Source organism: Dendrobates tinctorius, unplaced genomic scaffold (genome assembly GCF_039654945.1).
Source record: "Dendrobates tinctorius isolate UK_male_01 unplaced genomic scaffold, ASM3965494v1 ptg000003l, whole genome shotgun sequence".
In the NCBI taxonomy this organism is placed as follows: domain Eukaryota; kingdom Metazoa; phylum Chordata; class Amphibia; order Anura; family Dendrobatidae; genus Dendrobates; species Dendrobates tinctorius.
In genome coordinates this window covers 1,725,594-1,746,097 of record NW_027361671.1, presented here as the reverse complement: position 1 = coordinate 1,746,097, position 20,504 = coordinate 1,725,594, and the positions used below count along the sequence as shown (strand labels likewise).

At 44.4% G+C, this 20,504-nt stretch overlaps 1 protein-coding gene across 2 annotated transcripts in view; it reads right to left on the bottom strand.

Annotated features, from left to right (window-relative positions):
• Positions 1 to 20,504, bottom strand: part of MSH3 (mutS homolog 3) — a 293,593-nt gene that overhangs the window by 228,752 nt on the left and 44,337 nt on the right. For both annotated transcript variants that reach the window (XM_073581229.1, XM_073581149.1), the window contains exon 8: positions 17,846 to 18,012. In XM_073581229.1, the coding sequence (XP_073437330.1) occupies positions 17,846 to 18,012 (167 nt within the window). The remainder of the gene's footprint in view (positions 1 to 17,845; positions 18,013 to 20,504) is intronic.

Below are 20,504 nucleotides of genomic sequence, written 5' to 3'. Positions count from 1 at the left end.
GAATGCTGGGTGCGCCGGCTGACGTCAGCAGAAGGCGACGGTGTAATGGCGCCGGGTGCGACGCGGGCCGGCTTTCTGAAGCGCTGGGCCGGCGGTCGCAAGGGGGAGGGGAGGAAGACGCTCACCAGGCGGAGGCATGCAATTTAAAAGGAGGAAGACAGCTGTAGATCGGCGGTGCAAAATGGAGTCCGAGCAGGAACGTTCAGCGTCCCTGCCTCCCTCACAGCCCTCTGGCAGAAAGCATGGAAGCCATTCAAGCAGCAGTCGCCCCAGCCGCAGGTCAGGGGCACTCCTCAAGGTCCAAACAGCGCGGGTCAGGTGCTCCGACGCAGCCTCCAAGTCCGGTACCCTTGATTACGGGTGGTGAGTGATCTTCGTGAATGTTAGCAGTATATTAATAGGGGTTTTCTATTGTATGCTTCACCCTGTAGGAAAGGCCCAGAAAAGCGGGAAGCAAGAAGAACAATAGGGATTGTGCTATATGTAAATCTCCCCTAGCAAGAGACTGGCAAAAAGATCTCTGTGCTTCGTGCATTCAGCGGACTATGGCGGAGGAAGCGCCTAGTTTCGCAGCCAATCTAATATCTGCCCTCAGGTCAGAAATGGAAGGCTCAATTAAGTCCTTATTGAAAAAAGGGAAAAAAAGCAGGAAGGATTTCCCTAGTTCCCCCTCAGATTCCGCGTCAGTATCATCTCAGGCGGAAAAATCATCCTCCTCAGACAGTGACACAGGGGGTAAGCCATGTTTCCCTGTAGAAGATACAGATGCCCTCCTAAAGGCCATTAGAACCACAATGGGCCTACAGGAAGAAAGGGCGGCTAAAACCCTAGAGGACGTCATGTTTGGGGGGCTTCAGGAGAGGAAAAAACGAACCTTTCCAGTAAACTCGAAAATCCAGGCGCTTATTGAGAAAGAGTGGAAAAAGCCTAAAAAAATCGGGGGCCCTTCCATCCGCCTCTAAGAGACGATACCCCTTTGAATACAAGGATACGGAGATATGGGACAAAGTCCCAAAAATAGATGCAGCGGTGTCCAGGTCTTCCAAAAGGTCGGCCCTGCCCTTGGAAGACGCAGGGGTTCTTAGAGACCCGCTGGACAAAAAAGCGGACTCATATTTGAGGCACGCATGGGAAGCGACAGCAGGAGGTCTAAAGCCGGCGATAGCGGGCACCTGCACGGCACGCTCCCTCATGATCTGGCTGCAGCAGTTAGAAGAGAAGCTGGCGTCAAGGGTCCCAAGAGAGAAGATCTTATCAGACATGTATCTCTTGCACGGGGCAGCGGCTTTTTTGGCAGATACCTCGGCGGACTCTATGCGATTGACAGCCAGAGCAGCGTCACTATCAAATGCTGCTAGACGCGCGTTATGGCTTAAGGGCTGTCCGGGTGACCTTCAGTCCAAGGCCAAATTGTGCTCTCTCCCCTGCGATGGTCGATTCCTGTTCGGCAAGAACTTGGACGATATTCTGGAGAAAGCAGGCGATAAGAAAAAAGGCTTCCCCAGATTCCCTATGTATCAGAGGAGACAGCCATTTCGGAGGGGGAGATTCAATAGAGGGCGTCCTCCCGCTGACAGAAGATGGGAGGATAAAAGGAAGAAAGAATCAGGGTTTATGTTTGGTGGAGGCACCTCCACCTCAAAAAAGTCACCACAATGACGCCAGTATTCCAGTAGGAGGGAGATTGGCACTCTTTTTCCAGGCCTGGGAAAAGATCTCCTCCAATACCTGGATTCTGAGCATCCTAAAAGAAGGCCTGAAAATCCCTTTTATTCGTCAGCCAAAACCCGTGGTCGTCATCACACCTATCAGGAAGATGACCGAAGAACAACTGGCCTTAGAAACAGAAATCCTGAGCCTGATAGACAAGCGGGTACTGTCCGAGGTGCCACGCTTACAGGAAGGAAAGGGGTTTTATTCACCCCTTTTTCTAATAAAAAAACCGGATCAGTCGTTCGGGACAATCATAAATCTCAGACGCCTCAATCTATGGATAAGGAACCCGACCTTCAAGATGGAATCAGTAACTACGGCAGTGAAGCTGCTACATCAAGATTGCTTCATGGCCGTAGTCGATTTAAAGGATGCGTATTATCACATCCCTATCCATCCAGATTACCAGAAATACCTGAGGGTAGCGCTTTATATTCAGGGCACACTAAGGCACTTTCAGTTCAGGGCTCTTCCGTTTGGCATATCCATAGCCCCGAGGGTCTTCACCAAGGTCATAGTGGAAGTGACAGCCTTTCTCCGGATTCACGATACGGTCATAATACCATACCTGGACGATTTTCTTATAGTGGGCAGTTCAGAGGACCACTGTACAGCACAGTTGACTCAGGTGATCAACACCTTGCAAGAGTTAGGGTGGATAGTCAATTTCAAAAAATCAAAATTACAACCCCTAAAGAAACAGACCTTCCTAGGATTTATACTGGACTCAGAAAGGCAAGAGTGTCTGCTCCCAGAGTCCAAGATAGAGAAGGTGCAAAATCTGGCCTTGGCGGGCCGAAACCAACCATGTATGACATTAAGAAAACCAATGTCCCTACTAGGTACCCTAACATCCTGTATTCCGGCGGTCAGGTGGGCTCAGTTTCACACCCGGCAACTCCAGTGGGAGATACTAAGAGCACAAAGATCGCTAAGAGGGTGTTTGGAAGGAAAGCTGGAGCTTTCCTTAAAAACCAGAGACTCTCTCAACTGGTGGTTGAACGAGACAAATCTGACCTTAGGAATACCATGGGACAGACAGGCGACAGATATAATTTTAACAGATGCAAGCTCCTCGGGGTGGGGGGCACACCTAAGGGGCCTCATAGGTCAGGGTTCCTGGACACCTCAAGAAAGGAAGGCATCCTCCAACCTGAGAGAACTGTGGGCAGTGGGCAAGGCCCTAAGCCACTTCATTCCGCTACTCCAGGGTCGAGATGTACGCATCATGTCAGACAACAAGGTAGCAGTGGCATACATCAACCACCAAGGAGGGACAAGATCACACTCCTTAATGGAAGCAGCAACAGACATTCTGAGCAGTGCAGAGGAACACCTACACTCCGTGACAGCCCTACACATAAAAGGGGCAGAAAACATAGAGGCAGATTTCCTGAGTCGCAATACCCTGAGGCAAGGAGAATGGGCGCTAAACCGGTCCATCTTTCAAAAGATAATTCAGCTTTGGGGGGAACCGGTGATAGACCTCTTTGCAAACAAGCACAACAGGCAAACAGAAAGGTTCTGCTCTCTAAACCCGAGGGAAAATCCATGGGCAGTGGACTCGTTGCACATCCAGTGGAACTTCAGACTGGCTTACGCGTTCCCCCCAGTAGCTCTGATCCCAACTGTGGTAAGAAAAATCAGAAACGATCAAGCCAGGGTGATTCTAATAGCTCCATTTTGGCCAAAAAGGCCCTGGTTCGCTCTGCTACGGAAGATGTCCCTCTCCGATCCATGGGTTCTGCCAGAAATCCCGGACCTACTAGCTCAGGGTCCAATATTGCACGCTCAGGTCAAAGGATTCCATCTGACGGCGTGGAATTTGAAAGGTCGCTTTTAATGGATAGGGGGTTCTCCCCTGGGCTGGTGGCCACTCTGCTAAAAAGCAGGAAACCGGTGACTACTAACATCTACGGCAGAACATGGGATAAGTTCCTACAGTTCTTGGGTAAGCCGTTAGGAAAAGAACCCCCGATTAGTGACATCCTAGAGTTCTTACAATCTGGGTTGCAGATGGGGTTAGCAGTAAACACACTTAAGGTTCAGGTGTCGGCACTAGGGGCGCTCTACAATTGCAAACTGGCATCAGATAGGTGGATAGCCAGATTTATTAAATCCTGCCATAGAGCTAGGCCTATTCCAATACCCAGAAAAGCCCCCTGGGATTTAAACCTGGTGTTAGAAGCCCTTACAAAAGATCCGTATGAGCCATTACATCAGCTACCCCTAAAGTTTTTGACCCTAAAAACGATCCTGTTAGTAGCCCTCACATCAGCCCGCAGGATAAGCGACTTACAGGCTCTCTCAGTAAATCCTCCTTATACGCAAGTCTTTCAGGATAGGGTAGTGTTAAGAACAGACCCCAGTTATCTGCCCAAGGTAGTATCAGATTTCCATCGGGGTCAGGAAATTGTCCTTCCATCCTTTTGCGAAAATCCAAAAAATCTGGGGGAGGAAAAATTCCATAGTCTGGATGTTAAAAGAGCTCTCGTAGAATATATATCTGCCACTAGCCAGTGGAGGAGCTCACAGTCCCTATTCGTAGGTTTTCAGGGTGCCAGGAAAGGCTATGGGGTTTCAAAAGGGACTATTGCTAGATGGATTAGGGAAGCCATTAGTGTAGCCTATTCAGCTAGTGGTATCCCGATTCCTGACGGCATCAAGGCTCATTCCACCAGAGCCGTGGCGACCTCCTGGGCTGAAAAGGCAGAGGTATCAATCGAACAGATTTGTAAGGCCGCTACCTGGGCCTCACCTTCAACCTTCTTTAAGCACTATAGATTAAATCTATCCTCCTCTGCTGACTTAACCTTTGGTAGAAGGGTGCTGCAAGCGGTGGTCCCTCCCTAAGGTGTTTCGAAGTCTCCAAAAATCTCTCAGGTGGTGCTGTCATGGGTGAAGGGAAAACCACCATGGTTACTTACCGGTAGCCGGTTTTTCCGGAACCCATGACAGCACCCGTACATTCCCCCCCTTTTTCACTGTATGGGTGTGCACAATTAGTAGGGTGTTTTGAGTGTTGTGGTGTTGGATTAAACATGTAACTAACCGGGAAGTCCTCTCAATGCTCTGTAACCCAACTGAAGCGGGGGAGAGGTGCCGCCCCTTATGTCTCAGTAGGTTCCTGTCCTGGCGGGGCGGATCCCTCTCTCAGGTGGTGCTGTCATGGGTTCCGGAAAAACCGGCTACCGGTAAGTAACCATGGTGGTTTTTTGTTTGTCCAAATATCTTTTTGAGGATTGGACCCATATTGACATTTTGGGTCTATGTTCAGAAAACTCCCCAGATCTCAATCTAGGGCCGGACTGGGACATAAAAGCAGCCCTGGCACAGAAACCCCACTAGACAACGTACTATAAAACTCATTACCCCCAATCAATTAATTTTGCTTTACTTTATCATGACCCTCACCACTCTCTTAAAGGAGTTATTTCAAGAGCCACATGTGAATGGCGCAACAGTGCGCCTTATCGACCACAGCTCCACTTACATGGTAATCTTCAGAGCTCCAGTTCTCAGGATTATGGGGGTCTCAGCGGTCACATCACCAGTGATCAGATAACATCCAAACTTGGGTTATCCAATTTAAACAGGTTCTTCAGCAATTTGTTTTATTAGAAAATAATAAACCAATAGTAATATGCTCCAGAACAGGGGCGAACATGGAACTTTTTGCTATGAGGTCCCATGATTTCTAATTCTCCCCCCATCCCTCAACAAAGAAATAAATACATAATATTTGGTAGGGTCACAGAAGAGCATATCTCACAACTTTCCAGCCCTTACATACATTATCATTGCTGTTCCCATTGGGGATCACTATCTAAATTCCCTAGATCAATGTCTATGCAGTGTGGGTGGAAACCGAAGTACCCGGAGGAAACTAATGCAAACACGGGGAGAGCATATAAACTTCTTGCAGATGTTGTCCTTGATTTGGGGGCAAACTACCCACACCCCACAGTTAATTCCTTCACAGTACCCTCCACACGCACATTATGATGTCCCTACTGTACCCCACCCTTCAACTTCCTCGGAAAAGTATGATCTTCCAACAGTGACCCCCCCACAAAGCCCTCCATGCAATATAATGGGCCTACACACAATATCAATGATATTGAGGTCAGGAGACTGAGATCACCACTCCAGAACCTTCACTTTGTTCTGCTGTAGCCAATGACAGGTCGACTTGGCCTTGGGTTTGGCATCGTTGTCATGTTGGAACGTCCAAGTACGTCCCATGCGCAGCTTATGGGCTGATGCTTGCAAATTTGCCTCCAGTATTTGCTGATAACATGTAGCATTCATCTTTCCTTCAACTTTGACCAAGTTTCCTGTGCCTTTGTAGTAGCTCTCACATCCCCAAAACATCAGCGATCCACCTCTGTCCTTGTTGACATTTCTCCAAATGTAACGTTTATGGATGTTTCCAAAAAGTAAAATTTTGGTCTCATCACTCCAAATGACCTTTTTCCAGAAGTTTTGAGGCTTGTCTCTGTGCTGTTTTGCGCATTGTAGGCAAGGTACTTTGTGGCATTCACGCAGTAATGGCTTTCTTCTGGTGACTCGACCATGCAGCCCATTTTTATTCAAGTGCCTCCTTATTGCGCATCTTGAAACAGCCACAATGCTAGTTTTCAGAGAACCTACTATTTCAGCTGATGTTATTTGGGGGGTTTTCATTGCATTCCAAACAATTTTCCTGGCAGTTGTGGACGAAATTTGTGTTGGTCTACCAGACTGTGGTTTTGTTTTTACAGAGCCCCTGATTTACCATTTGTTAATCACAGTTTGAACGCTGCTGACTGGCATTATCAATTCCTTGGATATCTTTTGAATCCCTTTCCTATTTTATACAATTCAACTACCTTTTGCTGCAGCTCCATTGACACTTCTTTTGCTTTCCCCATGACTCACAATCCAGAAACGTCAGTGGCTGGATGAAAGATGCAAGAGTTTGTCTGGATCCCAGAAACTCACTTAGCTTTTATGCACACGCACTGATTACCTTTAGTAGCCAGTCAAACCCATTTGTGTGAAAGCCTGTGCATGTTATCAGGCCAAAAATACCGGGGTATGCGCACTTTTGATGAGGGTCATTTGGATGTTAAGGTTTGCCATATGATTTTAAAACAGAAAACACAGACAATGGCTTCACCCAACCACTAATGAGTGGATGAAAAGTTTTGGTGTTATCATTCATATTCTCTAGAAAAATGCCAAGAAAGCAAAAATTCTGCTGGGGTATGTAAACTTTTGAGCACAACTGTATATATATTAATGCAATACTCACCTCTTCTCCTCGTTCCCATGTAGTATTGTAATTGCGCCCAATAAACTGAGATGTCAGACGCCGAAGAAAATGATGGGGGATGCCTCTTTCATCATTACTTTCAACTGTATCCAAGATGCTGAACTAACGATGACTAGTGAGGGGGCCCAGCGCTGGCACTGGGCTCCCGAGCTCACAGGCCCCATAGCAACCGTGTGGCCTGTCACCATTAGCCGTATGCCTCTGCTTCTGAAGTCCAATACTACCTCTGCAACAACAGGACAGGAGAAGTGGTACTGTGCAGTATACATACAGAATAATATAGATACTGAGAATTACACCCTGTACACAGGACAGGGGAAGTGGTACTGTACCTTTTATATATACAGGACAGGAGAAGTGGTACTATGCAGTGTATAAGTACTGAATAATTTCTCCATCCGAGTGCAGTCTAAAGTTTCACTCGCACCTATAGTCTCGTATTGGTGCATTTGATCCAATCATCGGATGCAGCTGCAGCATGAGAAAATAATCACAGATCGGTCTGGAAGATCACCTGCTGGTTTACTGTGGAAAGCATAAACCTTGGCAGGGTTCAGCAAAAGAATCAGAGCCTTGCTGAGATAACAGTAAAACAAACAAAACACAGTCCATAAGAGTCTATTCCCTGATGGGTTCACCTGCAGTACACCCACACAGTCCTTAGCTCCTTCGGGGCTATGTGGGAGTTCCTGCTCTCCCAAGACATGACACCCACTGACTCATGGCCAGGTATTTAACACCCCATGTGATGATCACATGACCTTGACATCACACAGATCCTGTCTTGACTCTGCAGATGGAGATACAGTGGACCCTACCCCCCCCCCCCCCCCCTTTATGGAGGTCCACTAAAACCAGCCCATAACATAGCTTAACCCTCTCAACACATAGCGTGCTGGAGGAAATCTAATCTGGTATTATATCACTAATGCTAATATGCGCAGTGACATATATATCCCTTCGTACTCTGTGCCAGAAACTGCCCCTCATCAGAGCAAAATGTGAGATTTGGTTTGGCTGTGTGAGAGGCATCTGACCGGGATCGAAGAAATGTTGTTTCTCCTTGCGTAGAGTGACATGTTAAGCATGCCGAGGTGAGGAGACTTAAAGCATGCTTAACATGCTAATCACCCTGCACAGTGTTAGGCTGTAAGCGCAACACCCATTTGTGCACATCAGGCCCTCGTACCACCCTCATTGAGTTTGTTTCTGACAGTTTGATAAGACACATGGATGTTATTGACCTGCTGGAAGTCGTTTTGCAGGGCTCTGGCACTGCTTCTTCTTACACAAAGGAGGAGGTAACCGTCTTGCTGCTGGGTTGTTGCCCTCCTACGGCCCCTTACACATCTCCTAATATACTGGCCTGTCTTATGGTGTCTGCTCCATGCTCTTAGCACTGTGCTGACAGACACAGCTACCGTTCTTGCCACTGCTCGCATTAATGTGCCATACTGGATTAGCTGCACTACCTGATCAACTTTTGTGGGTTGTAGACACCACCTCATGCTACTGTACCTCTAGGGGTGAGAGCAACGACCAAATGCGAAAGGGACCAAAACAACAGACAAAAAAGTTGAGAACAGAGAAATGGTCTGTGCTTACCATCTGCAGAACCACTTTTTTATAGGGATTTTCTTGCTAATTGCCTATCATTTCTACCTCTTGTCTGTTCCATTAGCACAACAGCAGGAGAACTTGATTCACATTGAGTGTTGCTTCATAACTGGACAGATTGACTTCACAGTAAGGTGTGTTACATTGTGTTGTTTAAGTGTTCCATTTATTTTTTTGAGCAGTGTGCATATAAATAATATTGATATATAAGACAATCACAAATCTGTGTTACACATCTGTGCGCTGTTTTTTTTCTCTCAGACAGAAGATGGGTCTACAGATTTTCCCTGGTTCGTACACACATCCGGTTTGCGATCAGACTCGGCCATTAAAGTCTATGACGATCTTTAAGTTACAGATACTACTAGACAAACAGACTGTATGTACTAACTACATTGTTAAGAGTCAATGGTTAAAAACAAAGTTTGGGTAGTTTCCCTGTTCCAGGGAAAAAAAGGATGAGTAAATAAAAAAAAAAAAAAAACACAACAAGCACCTAGGATTACACTTGAGAGAAAACCAAAAAGGTCACTTTCTCTCGGATGGTAACACTCACATAAACGTGTGAATGCAGTGTCTCCTTACTAGATGGTAGTCTCCACAAGGAGTAACAGTAACTCTCTAGACATGCTACGCCATACAGCTGTCTCTGCAGACAAGCACTAGTTATAATAAATGCACGTCTGCCGCAACACTGTTGTCGGATGACCCCGGACCAGGGGCTCCTTCCCTGTCCTTATCACTAGGGGGCGCCCTAGCTCCCCCTACTCCTCGGGATACTTCTGAAGGTGAAGATGCTGAGGCCTCCACTCTTACCTTATCTCCTGAGTTAGCCCTCTGTCTGTTCTCTTCCCCCACCCAGGGAATAGGGGCGCTACTATGCACCATAGTTCACCAACCCGACAAACAAAGCAACACAAACAAGGGTTATCTGAAAACTCCAGGCACACAAAATATTCACGCACATAAAACAGAGGAATGCACCGGGGTGTAGAGGTAGGGGAATAAACCAAAATAGAGAAGGATAGGGAATTACCACACATACAAACCAAACAACAGTCACAGATAACTTCTCCAACTCTCTTTCTCATATGAACTCCTCCCCCTCCGTTAGCCATGCAGCAAATGCTTGCTCCAACAAGGATTTGTAATAGATCCCAGATTATAAAGGGGAAAGGAGTGGCTAACTGAGCTCAGCTGTGAGCACAGGAATTTCCAACATGGCCGATTAACCCCTGTTCTGACAGAAGAAATAAACATTTAAAATGGAGAAGTGCTTCTTCTCAGCGCCGAAGTAGGAGCAATCAGATGCTGCGGTCTTCTGACTCCACACTGTTGCGGTAACCTTGTGACAACGTCAACCGTATGAGTGAGTGTCAGATGGAGAACACCTTCTCTCGACCCGACCGCTATGTCCAGCTACCTCCCCATATTGCTGCTTCAGTTCACTTCCAAACTCCTGGAACAGCATGTTCATGCTGAACTTTCCGCCCATCTCATCTACAGAGTGAGAAAGTATTCACCCCCTTGTATTTCTGCCTATTTTGTTACATTATAACCTTAAATATTTTTGTAATCTGATTTGTGTGTGATGCATTAGCACTAAATAGTCTAAGTTGGCGAAGTGAGAATAATATAGGCAGAATTAAATTTATGGGACCAAACAACTAAAAATTGGCATGTGCATATGTATTCACCCATTTTGCGATAAAATCCCTAAAAATTTCCGGCACAAGCAATTACCTTCATAAGTCACATGCTTAGTGAAAGGAAGTCCATCTGTGTGCACTCTAAAGGTCCCATCACACCTAGCGACGCTATAACGATCTCGACAGCGATACGACATGACAGGGATCGTTGCCGCATCGCTATGTGGTCGCTATTGAGATGTCAGACAGTCCAATCTACCCAACGACGGAGCAACGATCTAGCGTGTCATAGCGACCTTTGTAACGATGTCGGTGGTCGTTGGGACCCTGTCACATTGCATGTTCCATTGACGATTCACACCTCGATGAGGGATGTACTGTGTGACGCTGTATTTACACAGGCGTGGATTGCCCCCCTTCTCACGCCCTCTCAGCTCTGAATGGTGGACGCTACCGCGTCCTGATTGGCCGTGCATTTAAAAGAAGGTGACGTACTAGTGCTCCATTTCATTCAAAAAATACCTACCATTAACTGGCTAGAGAAACAACGAAGATGGAAAAGCAGATGATCCAAAATGGAGTCGCAGCCGTTGGACAAAAACAGGATCTCAACTTGGACAAACCCGGGTCAGGAACAAAGAACTGAAGCGCTACTTTGTTAGCTTCTTTTAAAAGGAAGCCCGCCAATCAGGACACTGTAGTGACCACCAATCTGAGCCGAGGTAGGCGTGGAAACGGGAACGCTAATCCCCGCCTTGTCTTGCTTCTGAGTCGCTAACGAGGTCGTTAGGCTAGGTGTCAAACGTGACGATACAAGAGACTCAGCGGGACATGAGCGACCAAAGAAATGTCCAGACATTTCGGGCACGATCAGCGATAACCCGGCAGGGGGGCTGGTCGCTGGTCACTGTCACACACAGCGATCTCGCTGGTAAGATCGCTATAACTTCACAGTTCTAGTGACTCAGCAGCGATCTCGCTAGCGATCTCGCTTAGTGTGACAGGGCCTTAAGTGTCACATGATCTCAGTATAGTCACACCTTTTCTGAAAGACCACAGAGGTTGCAACACCATTAACAAGAGTCACCACTAACCAAACACCATGAAGACCAAAGAGATCTCCAAACAAGTTGGGGACAAAAATGTTGAAAAATACAAGTGAGAGAGTTGGATTATAAAAATTAGCCCAATCTCCGGTGATCCCCGGCGCACCATCAAATTCATTATCCTCCAATCAAAAGAGCATGGTACCACAGCAAACTTGCCAAGATAGGATTGCCCACCAAAACTCTCAGCCTGGGCAAGGAGGGCATTAATCAGAGAGGCAGCACACAGACCAAAGTTAACCCTGAAGGAGCTCCAGATTTTCTCAAGTAGAGACTGGTGTATCTGTCTATACGACCACATTAAGCCATACATTCCATTGAGGTGGCCTTTATGGAAGAGTGGGCAGAAAAAAAGCCTTTACTTACACACAAAAATTGTAAGGCTTGCTTTGACTTTGCCAAAAGACATGCAAGACACTCCGCAAACGTATGGAGAAAGGTGCTGTGATCAGATAAGACCAAAATCGAACTTTTTGGCCACCAAGTTAAACGCCATGTCTTGAAGCCAAACTAACAAAGCTCATGTTAGTGCATGCCCTGATCATCTCCCGCTTCGACTACTGCAATATGTCATGCCTTGACTCCAGGGCTCCATCTGGTGCCTTGGCTGTGGATCAGTTTCCCTCTCTGTTGGGCCACAGCCTATGTTGTCTCTGTCCAACTGCTGATAATGCTCTTGCATTTCCTTTGCCTTTTTGCTTCTGTGCAGATGTTTTTGCTTCCGTGCAGATGTTTTTGCTTCCTTGTTTGGTTTGTCCCATAACATATTGTGAGGGACTATTTATGCTCATGGCGCACGCAGTCTTTACTGGCTAAATTCCAAGATCCAGCTCCTTAGCTAGGGATTATTTTACCTCGTTAATTTCTGTTGCTTTTCCTATGTTTTATTTGTCTGTCTTCCTCCCGAGTAGCCCTTTGTTTCTTTTTTGTTTGGGATCTGGGGGGGTTTCCATGTGTTCCATTTATTGTGTGAATCTTCTTATTTTCTTTTGTCTTTCCTGTGTGCCGGTGTGAACACGTTCATATGCCTGTGCCTTTTACTCAAATTTTTGTGTATTTCACCTTATAGTTATTATTGTGTTTGTGTTGCACATTATCTATAGATAGGGTGCAGTTAAGGACATTCAGGGTAAGTCGAATTCGAGTGGGGGCACCGTTTCATATAGAGTTCCAACCTCTGGTCAGGCGGGGACAAATCAGTGTCAGATTAGGGACTTTCCTAGACTGAACAGGGACCTGTTGGGTTCAGGTATTTGTCTCTCCTGGTATTTGCTCGTCTGTGGCCTACCTGCTAACACTCTGGCACCTCTCCAGTCCATCCTTAACTTTGCTGCACAATTAATCCATCGCTCGACTCTATTCCTCCGCTTCTCCCCTCAGTAAATCCATTCATTGGCTCACAATTCCCCATCGTTTAAAGTTCAAACTACTAATGCTGGCCTACAACAGATGGCGTAACTCACACAACGGGATGGAAAAAGTGAAAGGAATGCCCTAGCGATAGGGAATGATGGATGGTCACCATCTGAGCTCAGCCTGAGCCTGTCCCTCCACTCCCCTATCACTCTATGCAGGTCCTTCCTCCTGCTGCCGTCAGGAACCTATTCCCTAGTGTCACCTGTCTCTGTCCTGACTAATACACTGTCCGGCAAGGAGAACTAACCTTGCCACTGCAGATAGTACACACAGGGGAAAATGACAAACACCAAATGGGACTAGCCGCAGATATCAACAGCAACAGACGTGGCAAGCACCAGAGAGTTGCTTCTGCTAGGCTAGTCTCCAGAAAGGACCTGTACATCCAACAGTCACAGTTGATGCATCAGGTGACCTTTTCACCCCTTAACCCCCAAGGGTGGTTTGCACGTCCATGATCGGGCCAATTTTTACAATTCTGACCACTGTCCCTTTATGAGGTAATAACTCTGAAACGCTTCCATGGATCCCGGTGATTCTGACAATGTTTTCTCATGACATATTGTACTTCATGTTAGTGGTAAAATTTAATTCATATAACTTGCGTTTATTTGTGAAAAAAATGGAAATTTGGCGAAAATTTTGAAAATTTCGCAATTTTCCAACTTTGAATTTTTATGCTCTTAAATCACAGATATATGGCACACAAAAAAACTTAATAAATAACATTTAACATATATTTACTTTACATCAGCACAATTTTTGAACCAAAATTTTTTTTTGTTAGGAAGCTATAAAGGTTAAAAGTTGACCAGCAATTTCTCATTTTTGCAACACCATTTTATTTTTACGGACCACATCACATTTGAAGTCACTTTGAGGGGTCTATATGATAGAAAATACCCAAAAGTGACACCATTCTAAAAACTGCACCCCTCAAGGTGCTCAAAACCATATTCAAGAAGTTTATTAACCTTTCAGGTGCTTCACATAAATTTTTTGAATGTTTAAAAAAAAATGAACATTTAGGCTATGTGCACATGTAGTTTTTTGGGTGTGCGGATTTTGGAGAGAAAACTGCAGGTAAATCCACAGGACAAAAGTCCTGCGGTTTATCTGTGGTTTTACACCTCATAATGGATGAGGTGTAAAACTGCAGCGCTTCTGCACCAAACAATTGACATGCTGCGGATTGTAAACCGCGGAAAAATCCGCAGCATGTGCACAGCGGTTTTTTTTTCAATTGGAAATAAAGGTACTGTACAACGCAGCAGAATCTGCTGCGTTTCCACAGAGCCAAAACCGCTGCGGAAACGCAGATTTCACTGCGTGTGCACATACCCTTAACTTTTTTTCACAAAAAAATTACTTCAGGTCCAATTTTTTTTATTTTACCAAGGGTAACAGGAGAAATTGGACTGCAAAAGTTATTGTGCAATTTGTCCTGAGTACGCTGATACCTGATATGTTGGGGGGAACCACTGTTTCGGCGCATGGCAGCGCTCAGAAGGGAAGGAGCGCCATTTGACTTTTTCAATGCAAAATTGGCTGGAATTCAGATCAGACGCCATGTCACGTTTGGAGAGCCCCTGATGTGCCTAAACAGTGGAAACCCCCCACAAGTAACCCCATTTTGGAAACTAGACCGCCCAAGAAACTTATCTAGATATGTGGTGAGAACTTTGAACCCACAAGGGCTTCACAGACGTTTATAACGTACAGCCGTACAATTAAAACATCATATTTTTTCCACAAAAATGATCTTTTCACCCCCAATTTTTATTTTTCCCAAGGGTAACAGGACCCTAAAAGTTATTGTGCAATTTGTCCTGAGTATGCTGATACCCCATACGTGGGTGTAAACGACTATTTGGGCGCATGGCAGAGCTCGGAAGGGAAGCAGCGCCATTTGACTTTTTTTGGCTGGAATTGGGATTGGAAGCCATGCCGCGTTTAGAAAGCCCCTGATGTGCCTAAACAGTGGAAACCCCCCACAAATGACACCATTTTGGAAACTAGATCCCTCAAGGAACTTATGTAGATGTGTGGTGAGCACTTTGAACCCCCAAGGGCTTCACAGAAGTTTATAATGCCCGGGTTTAAAAATAATAAAATCATATTTTTTTCCAGAAACAAAATCTTTTAGTCCCCAATTTTTTTATTTTCCCAATGGTAACAGGAGAAATTGGACCCCAAAAGTTGTTGTCCAATTTGTCCTGAATACGCTGATACCCCATATGTGAGAGAAAACTACTGTATGGGCACACGTCAGGGCTCGGAAGGGACGTAGTGACGTTTTGGAATGCAGACTTTGATGGAATTGTCTTCGGGTGTCATGTTGCCTTTGGAGAGCCCCTGATGTACCTAAACAGTGGAAACCCCCCACAAGTGACCCCATTTTGGAAACTAGACCCCCCCTAAGGAACTTATCTAGATGCGTGGTGAGCACTTTAAACCCCCCAGTGCTTCACAGAAGTTTATAACACCCGGGCGTGAAAATACAAAAATCATATTTTTCCACAAAAATGATATTTTTGCCCCCAATTTTTTATTTTGCTAAGGGTAACGGGAGACATTGGACCCCAAAAGTTGTTTTGCAATTTGTCCTGAGTAGGCCGATACCCCATATGTGGGGGTAAAACACTGTTTGGGCGCATGGCAGAGCTTGGAAGGGAAGGAGCACCATTTGACTTTTCAACGCAGAATTGGCTGGAATTGAGATCAGACGCCATGTTGGATTTGAAGAGCACCTGATATGCCCAAACAGTGGAAACCCCCCAATTCTAACCCTAACCCTAACCCCAACACACCCCTAACCCTAGCCCTAACACTAATCTTAACCCTAGCCCTAATGGGAAAATGGAAATAAATACTTTTTTTAATTTTATTATTTTTCTCTAACTAAGGGGGTGATAACGGGGGGTTGATTTACTATTTACGGCAGTTTTTATTTTTGGCAGCTGTCATACGCTAAAAGACGCTTTTCATTGTAAAAATAGTTTTTGCATCACCACATATTGAGAGCTATAATTTTTCCATATTTCGACCCACCGAGTCATGTGAGGTCTTATTTTATGCGGGACGAGTTGACGTTTTTATTGGTACCATTTTCGGGCACGTGACATTTTTTGATCGTTTTTTATTCCGATTTTTTTGGACGCAGAATGAACAAAAACCAGCGTTTCAAGAATTTCTTTTGGGGGGTGTGTTTACACCGTTCAGCGTGCGGTAAAATTGATAAGGCGGTTTTATTCTTTGGGTCAGTACGATTACAGAAATACCTCATTTATGTCTTTTTTGATGTTTTGGCGCTTTAATGCAATGAAAACAATTTTATATAAAAAATTAATTATTTTTGCATCGCTTTATTCTGCGAGCTATAACTTTTATTTTTTCGCTGATGACGCTGTATGGCGGCTCGTTTTTTGCGGGACAAGATGACGTTTTCAGCTGTAGCATGGTTATTTATATCAGTCTTTTTGATCGCGCGTTATTGCACTCTTTTGTTCAGCGGTATGATGATAAAGCTTTATTTTTGGCTTCGTTTTTAATTGTTATTTTTTAAGGGGTTCAATAAAGGGGTTAACTAATGGGACCGTTTTATAGGGCGGGTCGTTATGGACGCAGCGATAGTAAATATGTGTACTTTTGTTGTTTTTTTGTCCAAAAAAAATGAATTTATTAGGGAATATTTTATTTTTTTTTTAATTTATTTAGTGATTTTTTATAAATTATTTTTACACTTTTTTTTTTTAAACTTTATTACAATGTCCCAGTGGGGACATAACTGTCGTGACAGATCGCTGATCTGTCACACTACAGGTCACTGTGACAGATCAGCGATCTGTCACAGGCATTGAAGCAGACTTCCTCATGCCTGCGCTTTGCAGGCACTGAGGAAGCCGGCTCCCTGGAGGCCCCCGAAGGACCCCGCCGCCATTACGCTGCTGCGGGGGTCTCAGGGAAGCACGGAGGAAGCCCCCTCCCTGCCGATGCTTCCCTAAACCCCCGGTACACTGCGATCGTGTTTGATCGCAGTGTGCCAGGGGTTATCGTGTCGGGGGCGGTCCGTGAACGCCCCTGACATATAGTGCCGGGTGTCAGCTGTGATAATCAGCTGACACCCGGCCGCGATCAGCGGCGCTCAGTACGTGAGCACCGCTGATCGCTATGACGTACTATCCCGTCCATGGGCATAGGGGCCCGGGTCCCATGGACGGGATAGTACGTCAGATGGCAGAAAGGGGATAAAGGATGTAGGGAATAGTTACCAACTACATTAGCTGACCCAGCAGCACTGCAGTAACACCAGGTTGCCAGCGGGGAAAACTGACTAACCACCAATGGCCTGAATGGAAAAAAGTTTTAATCTGAGAAGCCAGATCTGCCACAGATGCAAAAATGGATCGTGACAGTGGGGTTTCCACTGTTTAGGTACATCAGGGGGTCTCCAAACACAACATGCTGCCCGCCATTTATTCCAGCCAATTTTGGGCTCAAAAAGTCAATTGGTACTCCCTCCCTTCTGAACCCTGCTATGCACCCAAACAGCAGCTTTCCACCACATATGGGATATCGGTGTACTCAGGAGAAATTGCTAAACAAATTTTGTGGCCCATTTTCTCCTGATACCCTTGTGAAAATAAAAAGTTTGTTTCCAAAGTAAATTTTTTGTGAAAAAAGTAAAATGTTCATTGTTTTCCTTCCATATTGCTTTATTTCCTGTGAAGCACCTGAAGGGTTAATAAACTTCTTGAATGTGGTTTTGCGCACCTTGAGGGGTGCAGTTTTTAGAATGGTGTCACTTTTGGGCATTTTCTGTCATATTAACCACCCATGAAAGGTATTCATGCCAAAAAGCTGGAAGAAATACAATGATGAATTGGCCAGTAGTGTTCAACTACTCACAACCAGGGTAACACAACCCCTTTTATTACAGTGCCACCTAGTGTACATTGATCACTATTGATTTGTATTATTTTCCTCGCCGATTCGGTTTTCATGCCCAGAAGCCATTATGCACTTACCAGGCTGCCGTTATACTAGTGATCAGTTTTTCAGTTCCTTCGGAAAGCTCAGAGGGAAGTAAAATTTCAGCCGGCTGCAAATGTAATATTCTGGTCTCCAACTCACAGCGTGATTTCAAGTCATGAAAACTATCAAATATCACCTCTCCTGTAGATGGCTGGACAGCCTGGAAAAAAATACAAATGTATATTATAATTGCATTACAATTGTATAATCCAGAGCATCAGTGAATACAGGAAGCATGTCACCTCACAAGTATAAGAGCGATGACAATAAATCTGAGGTGGCACGCCACACTTTACAGCAAGGTAACAGTGTTTGAGTCTCCGCGGCTGGCGTGGGGAGTCAAACATATTTTTCGAGAACGCCGTAGACCCACTGTTAGCACAAGTGTGTGTCCGGATACTGCCTTATCAGAGTAAGTTCGCTCATCACTAGTAGTAACGCCCAGTAAACAGGTTTCCCGCACGGTTTCTTTAAGAATCTGTCTCTGATAACAGATAAGGCAGCATGTATTAGCAGTCGGGTTCCCTTTAAGGGCAGATTTTTTACAACGCAGACATCAAGCTTTGGAAGGTTGACATCCAAAGTGAAAATCCAAGACTGGGAGTCAATAAAATATTGAAATCCATCGTTATACCGGATCTTGTCATGCAGTTTTAGTGGGGAAACCACAGGAAAAAATAAAATTATGACAACACTTCTAACAATTCTGCCAAGCGGACAGTATTGATATAGAAGAAAGCTGAAAATTTACCCCCCCCCCCCCAAATTCTAATTTTTAAAAGTATCAGTGAAATTAAATCCTATCCCCAAGATAGCAGAACATGATTCATTAGCTTCTATCACACTACAGATCGTCAGAATGAGCCTCCCCGGCAGGAGAAGTCACATTGTAATGTAGTCTCACAATTGCATGTATGCTCAGATCGTGCTTCCAGCGCTTTAATTGCTTCGTCCCAAGCAGCGGTAAATATCTTCAGGCTGATATGGCAAGAAAACCAGCAAAGGGAGAACAAATACCAGCCTATACAAAGCCTACAGTGACATCACACTACCTGATCTTAGAGTCTGCACAGACTGGGGACTGAGCCTGAATGGCCTCTACTTTTAGCCATATTTTAGTACAATGTCTGCGTACACTTACTTTTTTTTTTTTTTTTTTTTTTTAGAATTAAGGAGTAACCACAATAAAAAAAAATCAAATGCAATTCTTCGTAAAATTTTCTGCTAGGTGTATACAGTTCCAATGCTGAATTATGCATCTCCATGATAACAGAGTACAAACTACGACAAATGTGTAGTCTGCTCATGCACCTCTTCCTGCTAACCCACAATTTAAGAGAACTTAACCAAAAGGAACTAACATTTGACTGCAGCATCAGGCGTCACAGGGCTTTTTTTTTGTTGCTGCCTGTAACCATGGAGACGCATAGGTCAATATTTGAGCTGTAGACACAAAACGGTAGTGTTATTCTATGCTTGATGAAGAGACCTGAGTAGTCTCTAAAGCTTGCAATGTGTTACCATCTTTTCAGTTCGCCATTAAAAGGTATCAACCACTGAGGACTCACAAATCTTAATATTTGTCTATCTACTCTCCAACACGATACAAAGATATATATATCTTTCCTGTAGCGAGAAAAAAACAAGTATTTTCAATAAGATTTATTTATTAATTTGAACAATTCCAAAAAGTACTGTAATATAAATGTATTGGCAGAAAATTATTTAAATCATGTATTTATGTTAAATGTAATAAAAACAAAATTTAATTTTCAACAGCACTGTATTAATTTCCAAAATAAACTCAAATCTTGCAATTTTTACACTTCCTACTAGGCTCACTCTTGTTCTATACAGATCAATTTCAGCAGCCTCATTTTTATTACAGGCAGGATTCCAATGACTGACAACAACCTCTACATAAAGTAGATAACATGGAGTCCGCCTGTAACAAAAGGTAATGGTCAAAGCTCACCTCCTCTCCTTCCCTCCACTATGAACTTTATGCAAATCAGAATACACCTAGAAAATATCCGCATTGCTGCATATGTCCATGTGGCTGCTGAAAAGAACAGGAAGTACGAGTCTTAGTGCCCATTTTTTTTAATTACTTTTTTTTTACATATAATGATATGGAAAATAAAAAAAAACATTAAAAAATGTTTAACAAGAATGTAGAAAACATAAAAGGCTAATTTAAACAATAAGTCATTTTCTGATGACACATTCCTCACATTCCTTATAAGAGAGAGTTTATTTGAAAGCCAAGTGAATACCAGCAACTCAGCACTGACGTATCATTACTACGGCTGCTTATTTCTAAGTACCAGGACTCCTGACTGATCCACTTATCCCGGCATTTATGCAATACTTTACCACCTGTCGGAGGCTGCACACTAATCCATACTCTTGGTAAATTAGATTAAAGGCTCTTTACTTTGTGTATATAAAACAAACAGTCGTGTTCATGAATCATTAGCTCAATGCAACACATTTATGGACATGACCATAAGGGATAACAGCAGAGTCTTCATCTTCCAATTGTGAATTCTGTAAATAATATGAACACGCCGTGATGATGACTGAACATAGTGAAATGAACTGTGCTACGTACGATGTCAGATCTTTTCCAGGAAAAGATTATCTGTCTTA